This window comes from Actinia tenebrosa, unplaced genomic scaffold (assembly GCF_029948245.1).
Source record: "Actinia tenebrosa isolate PJP-AT-01 unplaced genomic scaffold, QUT_ActTen_1.0 PGA_scaffold12__29_contigs__length_12842862, whole genome shotgun sequence".
Taxonomy (NCBI): Eukaryota; Metazoa; Cnidaria; class Anthozoa; order Actiniaria; family Actiniidae; genus Actinia; species Actinia tenebrosa.
The window spans coordinates 10,666,177-10,676,265 of record NW_028292572.1 but is presented as its reverse complement, the minus strand read 5'-3'; the positions used below and the strand labels follow the sequence as shown (position 1 = coordinate 10,676,265).

General features: G+C 39.5%; 1 protein-coding gene across 1 annotated transcript; it reads left to right on the top strand.

The window, feature by feature from the left end:
• The first annotated feature begins 273 nt into the window (after nucleotides 1–273).
• Nucleotides 274–9,798, top strand: LOC116304553 (uncharacterized). Its single transcript, XM_089028231.1, has 6 exons — nucleotides 274–476; nucleotides 625–706; nucleotides 1,458–1,622; nucleotides 2,609–4,771; nucleotides 5,181–5,223; nucleotides 6,258–9,798. Exons 1-6 carry the CDS (start codon nucleotides 382–384, stop codon nucleotides 9,338–9,340), a joined length of 5,631 nt encoding a protein of 1,876 aa, XP_088884357.1. The 5' UTR covers nucleotides 274–381; the 3' UTR covers nucleotides 9,341–9,798.
• Nucleotides 9,799–10,089: the final 291 nt, after the last annotated feature.

Here is a 10,089-nt window from a genome sequence, read left to right as displayed (position 1 = left end):
GTATGTATATATGCATATATATATATAAATGTTTAACCAAAAATTTAAGTTGAAAAAAGAAAAAGGAAAAATTCAAAGGGGAAAATCGTCTAAAAATTTTTTATATTAAATGGTCTTCCTGTGTTTTATTTTGAACGAGGAAGGCTGTTGATCTAATTATATATGCATATTTTGTAACACGTGCCATTAGTTGACCAATCAGATGTCAGGGCGCTATTATTCGAAACAGAAAAGGTTCGTTAGTTTGAAATACGTTAAAACACGCGCCGAATGCACTACACCAGCAGCAAGTATTTTGCGCGCTTTTATTTTTAAATTTTCAACCCTAAATATTACATCGGAATCTAAAATTTAATCACCTGAGGTGTGAAGTCCGTCGTCATGAGTGCACTTTTAGGTAGAATAATCGTAATCAAGCGGAATGGTTCAGACGGAGCTCATTTTCCACTTCGCTCAAAAGAGTGTTTATTTGGAAGGTAAGAAACTGATTTTTGTCTCATTTTTCCACAATTTTTTTCCCCCGATTACTCCTTCTTGCCTCAATTACTCTTAATTTGATCTTATTCTGAAGTTTTCTTGAGAAATACTAACGTCTTGTTCGCGTTTTTCTTGTTTATTTTTCAGAAATAACGAATGTGACATACGAATTCAGTTACCAAACGTATCGAAGGAACACGCAAGAATAACTGTTGATTCAGACAAAAAGGTACCTAATAAGATCTCTAAAAAGTGTTAAAACCCTGTTAACAGAAAGCTTAATGGTAATTTTTGAATATTATAGTGAGACTCTGGGCAAGAAATTGTCTTCAAATCAGCGTCTTAAACGTGTATATAAAGTAAAGATTTTCTGTAGCACAATCAGATTAAAAGAAATGTGTAAAATCACACAAGATATTTTAATATTCTTATTCATATTATAAGTAATTTTGATACTTTAAAATGATGTATTACCTATCTTAATAGTATCTTGTACTTCAAGGTGTGTTTTGCTTCTATTCTACATCACCATGAGCTATACTATATTAGTATTCATAGTAAATTAAAAAGTTGTAAGCATCTTTTAGTGAAATCCACAATTCTTTTAAATTGTAACTTCTATATATATATATTCATTTACTTTTAAAGGGTTTTTCTCCAATGATGTACATAGTGATTTTACTTTAGAACTAGTAGCACAGCCTGTAAGATAATATTAGATTATTCAGCTGCTGATATTATGTACTTATTGACTAAGTGGGCCGTAGAGGAAAATATGTATTAAATTACAGGCTGTGCTACTAGTTCTAAAGTAAAAACACTATGTACATCATTGGAGAAAAACCCTTTAAAAGTAAATGAATATATATATATAGAAGTTACAATTTACTAACGTTTTGGACTGCCATTATTCCTTTATCAGAGTAATTAAGCTTTGTTTTCTTAACTAGTAATTTAATGCTACTTCCTTCTCTCTCTAGGTTTGGTTAACCAATCTAAGCAAATGTGCAGACACTTTACTTAATGGTGCTAAGATTCCTGACTCCATAGAGATCTCTCATTTGGATGTGTTTACGATAAGTGACAGATCATTCAGATTTGAGTTCCCAACTCCCAAGAAATTAACACCCAAGAAGTCACCAAAGGTTTGTAGCTAATATACTTAATGTATCTTTATTGAATATTACCTTCAATATTACGGCCTTATTATGTGACTCTTGGTGCTGTGATCATGAATCCACATTGCTTCAGCTAGTGTGTATGTCTAATTAAACTGCAGAACAAAGCTAAAAATAATGGCCATTGGATGGAGAATGTCAGACCAAAATTGGCACTCAAGTTGGTCCTTTTGACTGTACACATATATAAAAATAACATTCAGTCGTCAGGGCTTTCAAAATAAGCCAGGTGGTTGGCAGAGCTCTGGCAATTGCTTCAAAGTTAAAACTGCTGGCTACTTTTTCTTTTCCATAAAATACCTTCACTTCCTCATATAATATCGCAGTCAGCTACTTCAGACTTATTACCACCTACTTCAAAACATTCTAAGGCCCTGGTCATCAGGCAATATTTGGCTGCAATAGGAATTTGTTCAAAACTTTGCCGTGCCAGTATTTTGATCAGTAATGTTGAGCCTTTAAATAAGCAGGGTTCGTATTATTCCTTAAACTCCTTGAAAACTCCTTGGATATAATTCACGTTTTCAAGGGCACTTGAAAGCTCTTGAATTTTATGATTTTAGTGAAACTCCTTGAATTTTTGCTTTGATCATTACTTGCATGGTTCTGAAATAGATCTAGTCAGAAAGATCGGAAAATCTGAAAGTCGGCCATGTGCAACCACCGTGTAAAACCTTGGCATAGTTAGCTGAACATACTCCTTAAATATTCATTTTTGGGTCCTTGTATACTCCTTGAATAGTCCTTGAATTTTAAGTGGTTACCTCGGCATGAACCTTGAATAAGGCATGATACCTAAAACCAAAAATAATAATAATAAATCCATAAATATAAACAAATGTAAGGAAATAATCATAGAGATGGTTTTTGGATTGTTACTTTTAGAATAAATTAATTAAGCTTAATCTAATACCAATACGTCATTAAGATATGAAACTACTGTATATTTTTAGGAAAAACGTCGTTCCAGTAAAGGAACTCCCCTTAAAGCAAAACAAGAGTCCTTGTCCATAACTCCAAGAGGAAGCCCTCGCACGCCTCCAGTTGCTGAAACCCTCAAGGAAAACATCCATCTTCTTCGAAGATATTCTGTACCTTTAAAAGAAGTTGATGAAAGTCTTGCCTCTCCAATGCCATCCAAGTCACCTCTTGCTAAAGTGTATGAAAACACTGACATGGAAGCTTGTGCTACTCCATCTGGAAAAAGAAAATCTACTGGAAGCAGTTTATCCAGTGCAAAGAAATCCAAGAGAGTCTCTTTTGGCCCATTTTTAAGTCCTGAGCAATTTGACAAAGAGCTTCCCCCTGCTACCCCAGTGAGACGTGGCGCAGCACCAAGAAGATCGCTCTCGGAAGCTAAACCAATCTTGAGTGAGAAGAAGAAGAGACGTTCTGTAGCAGCCTCACCTAAAGCGGCAGCAATCTTCGAGGAGCAAGAACCAGAAGAAAAAGCAAGTGAAACTGATGAGTCAACAAGTTGTCTTGATGATGAGCCACCGAAGAAGACTGAAGAAGAAGCAGTTGCTGTACAAGAGATGAAAGAAAATGATTCAGAAGAGATAGTAGAAGCAGTCAAGACTCCTGATGTACAAATGCCAATAGTGGAAAGCCCAAAACCTGCTCCCATTGAAACACCAAGACGATCGAGTAGAAGACTAAGCAAAACTGTGACATCTTGTGAAGAGCCTATACCTGTGGCCAATGCAGAGAAAGAACCTTTTGAGAACAAGAAAAAAAAGCTTGCAACTCCCATACGAAAAGCAATTGAAAATGGGATTGAGTTGAAGAAGACCAAGAAAAAGATCGCAACACCTTTGAGGAAGGAAATTCACTCTAAGCCAACACTCAAGGAGACCAAAAAGAAGTTGGCCACCCCTGTTAGGAAGGGAATCCAAGCTGGCATTGAGCTTAAGGCTACAAAAAAGAAACTGGCTACACCCCTGCGAAAAGAAATCATAAAAGGTGTTGAACTCAAAGCTACAAAGAAGAAGCTAGCCACACCACTTCGCAAGGAGATACAGTCGAAGCCAAGTCTTAGGCAGACCAAGAAGAAGCTGGCCACACCTTTGAGGAAAGAAATCCTTGCTAAACCATCCCTAAGAGAAACCAAAAAGAAGCTAGCAACTCCTGTGAGACAAGAGATACAAAGCAAACCCAAGCTACGGCAGACTAAAAAATTGATGGATAAAGACCTACAAGAAGATATCAAACAAGGAAAGAAACTACAAGCCACTAAAAAGATCATGGCATATGACTTGCAGATTGACATCATTAAAGGCAAGAAACTAAAAGAAACCAAGAAGAAGATGGCGACGCCTTTGAGAGAGGAGATTAAGAAGGGAAAAACACTCAAGAAGACAATGAAGAGAATGCCGACACCACTGAAGGAAGAAATACAGATGGGAATCAAGTTAAAGTCAAATAAGAAGACATTGCCAACTCCACTCAAAGAGGAGATTAAACAAGGAGTATCACTCAGACAGACAAAGAAGAAAATGGCCACACCAATGAGGAAAGAAATCGAAGGAGGTAAAGTTCTTAGAGAGACAAGGAAGAAGATGGAGACACCAATGAGGAATGAAATTGAAGGAGGTAAAGTTCTTAGAGAGACAAGGAAGAAGATGGGGACACCAATGAGAAAAGAGATTGAGGAAGGAGTTACTCTCAAGACTCGTATCAAAAAAATGGCCACTCCTATGAGGAAGGAAATTGAGGCAAAACCAAAGCTGAACTCAACTAAGAGAAGGAAATCAAGTTCATCGGATGAAGAGAATCCTGCAAAGAAACTGAAGAAAACACCAAAGGAATCAGAAACAACTATCAAGAAAGCTCTAAAGACTCCCCTGAGAAGAGATATAGAAGCTGGCTTCAAACTCCGTCAGACCAAGAAAAGACTTGCTACTCCTTTAAGGCATGAGATTCAGAAGAGGCGATCACTGAGAGCTGTGAGAAGGAAGTCAACTAAACTAGGGGACATAGCTGAACAGCCTGCAAGAAAGCCAACATATGCAGAAATACTTAAAAGACCAAAGAAGATAGCAGTGAGGAGGCTGTCCAAGAAACTTGTACCTGGCACTAAGTTTGGACCAACTGCAACTCCAGGACAGGCAACAAGGGTGAGTTTTGCTTACCTTTGTCTTGCAACACTATTACTATTTACTATTACAGCTCTTTCTATGTTTTTTGTGACCTTCACAACTTTTTAAATGTCTAAGTTTTTTGGCATCAGTTTTTTTTTTTTAATCAGATGTTTATCAAAGTTTGTCATAAGGCACATCTAAAGTTTAGAAAATAAAGCCAGGGTCATGGCAAGGGGTGACTTCCCACCAAAAGTTTGACTAAATATTGTGCATATTTTTCCTTTTCTAATTACCTTTTACTAATGTCAGTGTTCAACAAATGATTTTTGCAATGGATTTTCGTACTTGTTCACTTATTTCCATGGCTATGTTTAATATTATATCATTATAAGGTTTATTAATTGTTGTTTTCTTTATATTTATTCTATACTTCTTGCTTTTGTAGGTTGCTAGTAAACAGAAAACTCCTGCTAAAGAACAAACCAAAGGTAAACTTTGTTTCTAGTTGTTGAATTGCTTTGGTTATGATGATCCTACTCTGGGTTCCACAGAGGCTATCTTGCTCCAGTGCTTCATAGTTGTAGGTTTTGCTATCATGAAAAAGCTATGACAAAGAAGTGAGAGCAAGAGCAAGAAATCCTCTCTGTAACCCTGAGTATTGTGATTCATGTAATTGAATCAAGCTTGTGCATCCAATTCTCATATTAATGGCCAGACCACCTGGGGAGGGGCACTTATCTTTCATTTTTATATTATTTACCACTTTACATAATATAAGTAAGCTTGAGCCTGTCAGATACCACACTCTGCAATGCTTGAGCTGTGCCAGTGGAAGATAAGTGCCCCCCCTCCCTGCCCCCTGTGGTCAGACCACTCTATACAGTGCATAAACACCTATTTCAGAAATCGTTGTCACACCAAAAGCCTCAAGCAACAAGCCAAGATCGCAGAGAACGCAAGTACTTTTAGCTGTAATTAGTGTAGAACTATAGCCACTTGTATGAACCATGAATAAATCAATTATAATTAAAAGTACCGACGTTCTCTGGAGCCTTGGTTTGTTACTTGAGGCAACAACAATTTTCGAAATAGGTGTATACTGCTTAAAGTCAGGCGCCAAAATGTAAGGGTTTTGTTTGAACATCTGCTTTTTAGGCGTATGGGAAGGTTTTGGTTAAAAAAAGGAGTTACCCTTTCCCTGTAAACAACCCACTTATGTTTGACTACACGTTTATCATAAATAATTGGCTCAGAAAAGAGCATTAAAACTCATCAATATGGTGCCAAGCGTGCAAAGATGGCATACGAGCTACCAGCCAGCTAGTGAACACGCCACCCGGAGCGAGGGCGCATGCGTAGCGTGGATGGTCTGCTGGCCAACGGTGCTTAGGCTGGCAGGCTTAGTTGTGGTTTTAACTTTGCCTAAATTACATTTAGCCCCATTTATCAGTAAGTCGTTATACCGTTATAAGATAATAATAACAATAGACACAAGAGTAAAATCATGTATTTATTTTTGTAGACAAAGAGACTCCTAAAAAACCTAAAGTGTTGACTCCTGTAGTCAAAGAGGCAGACCCCGTAGAAGAAGTACCCGAGGTGGTAGCTACCCCTGTCACAAGAAACTCCAGGAAATCTGGAAACTGGCTGGACACCATCGCGAAATCTCTAAACAATAAAGAGGAACGAGAAATGGTTGAAGAAAACCTTGAAGGGTTGCAGGATATGTTTGCCACCCCTGAGGAAGCTGTTAAGAAGATTAAGAGCATCAGAAAGAAATCTGGCAACTGGTTAGACGCGATTGCTAAGACTCTTCATGGTGATAAGACCAGGAGATCTTCATCTGGTCATCTCGAAGGACTTCAGGACCTGTTCGGTACACCCTCTAATGATTCATTCAGTTTGGCACTAATGTCCAGTCCTGCTTTTCAAAGCGTTACCCCATCTCTTCGACGCAAAGACGATCAAATGTCTGTTCAAGTAGTACCTGCCCAAGCCTCCAAGACCCCTTCGCTGCGTCAAGCTGCAAGCATACGTAGTGCAAGTAGAAAGAGCGTTGCCACTCCGAAAATGATAGAAGCCATTGAACCTAACAAAACACCATCATTAAGATCAGCGGTGGAAACTGAACAAAGCTTTGGCCTTGATCTGCTGTTTAGTCCAGTACAACAAGCATGTACTCCCTCGTTGCGATCCAAGGACTCTCAGCTGTCAGTTCAAACAAAACCCGTTCAAGCATCTAAGACACCGTCTCTGCGTCAACCTGTACAATCACGTCGTAGCATGGCAACACCAGAAGTTATCCAAGCCATTGAACCGAGCAAGACGCCTTCATCGAGACAAAGTGCTATCCAGGTTGTTGAGGCAATCAAAGTAACCAAGACCCCATCTTTAAGACAAAGTGCTATCCAGGTTGTTGAAGCTATCGAAGTAACCAAGACACCATCATTAAGACAAAGTGCTATACAGGTTGTTGAAGCTATCGAAGTAACCAAGACCCCATCTTTAAGACAAAGTGCTATCCAGGTTGTTGAAGCTATCGAAGTAACCAAGACACCATCTTTAAGACAAAGTGCTATCCAGGTTGTTGAAGCTATCGAAGTAACCAAGACCCCATCTTTAAGACAAAGTGCTATCCAGGTTGTTGAAGCTATCGAAGTAACCAAGACACCATCTTTAAGACAAAGTGCTATCCAGGTTGTTGAAGCTATCGAAGTAACCAAGACACCATCATTGAGATCAGGTGCGGTACAAGTCGTAGAAGCAGTACAACCTAGCAAGACACCATCCCTTAGACCCGCAGCAGCTACAGTCAAAAGTAAGAAGACACCAAAGGAGCGCAAGAGCGTTGGATTGACCGGTATCAAGAGACTTATGAAGACACCAAAACAGAAGAATTGTGCTGACGATCCAGAAGAGAACTTCGTTGCAACCATGTTTGCTACTCCTCACTCTACTCACAAGTCTCACAAGACAAGGAACGCTGTAGCAGACGTAAGTGGTGACTTCGTAGAAGAGCTGGCGATGCCAAAAGAGAAGTCAACAAAATCTCCAAGGATCAGAAATGCTATTGCTGATGTGGAGGACAGACTCGAAGCTGAGCTGTTTGGCTCGTCTGGGAAAGCTAAGAAGACTCCAAATCCAAAGAAACGCACTTATTCTGCGCGGGTGACCAGGAAATTCAAACAGGAAAAGGAAGACGAGGACGCACCTGAAGCAGAACCTCAGATTGTCTCTGCAGAAGTGGTAGCTGTAGATGATGCTAAACCTGAAAAAAGAACTAGAGTCAAGAGAGCAGCTTCTGAAGACTCAAGTGTGAAAGAGCCCGCTAAGAAACGCATGAGAAAAGCGGCATCTAAGGAAGAACAGTCTGAAACCAAAGTAGAACCCGCTGTTATGAAACTGGAGCCTGTGCGTCGCCCAACTAGAAGTTCAGCGCGTGGAAAAGATTCCAGTAAAACAAAGAAAAGCTCGTCCAAGACTGGCGTAGTTGAAACACCTAAACCATTGTCATTCGAGCGCACGGTCTTGGAAGCAATCCCTGAACTGCCTACTCCAATGACATCGCCTCTTCCAAGTACTAGGACAAGGAAAGAGTCTATGATGTCCCCAACCCTTGAAGCCATACAAGAAAAGGAAACCCACGAGAAACCAGCTGAGATAGTTGAGGAGAAGGTGGTGTCAAGCAAATCTTCCCGTGGTAAGTCCAAAGCTAAAGCAGAGGAGAAACGTGATTCTACGGCAGAAGTAGAGGCCGTGGTACCATCTACACGAAGGGGAAGAAGAACAAAGACTGAAAAAGAACCTGAAGTGGGAAAAGTAGAAGAGAATGCTGTAGAATCTAAACCAACGCGTGCTTCTCGAGGGCGTAAAGTCGTAAAGGAAGAACTCCTCGAGGAAACAGTGAAAGCCAACCGTTCGACAAGAAACGCAAAAGGTAAAAAGGCTGCAGAAGTGAAAGAACTTACAAGCGAACTTGAACAAGAAGTAGAAGATCCAAAACCTAAACGGAATACAAAAACAAAGAAAGTAGAAAAGGAGGCAGTTACAGGAAAGCCTGTTAGAGCAACACGCACTAGAAAAGCTCAAGAATCTGCAGCTGTAGATGTGAAAGATGAAACAACAGACGAGAACGAAGAAATCGTAAAGCCAATATCCACTAAGACAACAAGAGGCAAGAAAACTGTTGTTGAAAAAATTCCTGTCGAAAAACCAAAGCAAACACGCTCGACACGAAGCAAGCGAGTGAAAACTGATGTTGAACCAGCCACTGAACAGCCAAAAGCGACACGTAATACTCGAGGCAAAAAACCTAAAGTTGAGGAGGTAGAGGAAGAGAAACCAGCCGAGGTCATTAAACCACGAGCAACTCGTTCGAAGCGTGCAGCAGGAAAAACAGCGCCTCAAGAAGAAGCAAAACCTGTAGAACAAGAAACTTCTGTGGAGACCGAGCCACGAGCAACTCGTTCAAAGCGTGCCGCAGGAAAAACAGCAGCACCAAAGAAGGAAGCAAAAGCTTCGACACGAGGGAGCAAGCGCATGGCAATAGAAGATGTAGCACCATCTCCAAAGAAACTACGAAGAACCACCAGGTCTAGAAGATAAACCAAAAAATAGGCTTAGCATTCTTAAAGTCATGCTTTTAATCTCGTTATTTTAAAAGAACTTTTTATCTTTGAGGAAGCATCTTTTATCACTCCATCGATACGTTAATTTTATGCGCGCAAATACATTATACATAGATACGGTTTTAAGCCTTCCATTCGTGCGATACGTTTCTATTTTATCATATTTTTATGTCACAATCGTTGAGTTATTCTCAAATTTTAAACAGAATTGCATGTTTATCCATCATTATTTTTGAAGTTTCTGAAGTAGAATAGTAACCATAAAATTTTAACTAGAGCAGGTTATAGTGTGTAAATGCTACCAGAGTTAATACCGGGTATAGGAGACATGCATGTATGGCTTATAAATGCGCATACAGATACGAACTCCTTATCAATTGCCCTCTGTAAATAACATATATAATGGGCTAAAATATTAAATATTGATAAACAAAAGTAATGTTTGAAGTTTCTCCTCCAGTTTTAGTTGATATTGGCGCTATTCTAGTGGTTGTGCGACTTGAATATAATCAATCGGTTAAAGTGGTCGGGGTATTAAATTTAACCAGACTGCCTTTGTGAATGTGGGTCACTTTACTATCATTAGACCGAGGGTGTGGTTGCAAGGGGGATTGGAGGGGAAGAAGAGCCAAGATGGAGATAATACCTCTACCAGCTGAATCAGATCTGATCATGTTTTAAAAGAGGTTGTGGATACGTGAATCTTTATAACAGATTCAGAATCGA

What these genes read in the sequence shown, in the direction of transcription:
- LOC116304553 (XM_089028231.1), top strand. Translation starts at nt 382, where the DNA reads ATGAGTGCACTTTTAGGTAGAATAATCGTAATCAAGCGGAATGGTTCA. An exon ending in CTCCAGGACAGGCAACAAGG is followed by an intron (nt 4,772 to 5,180) that starts GTGAGTTTTGCT and finishes TTGCTTTTGTAG; the next exon opens with GTTGCTAGTAAACAGAAAAC. An exon ending in TGCTAAAGAACAAACCAAAG is followed by an intron (nt 5,224 to 6,257) that starts GTAAACTTTGTT and finishes TTATTTTTGTAG; the next exon opens with ACAAAGAGACTCCTAAAAAA.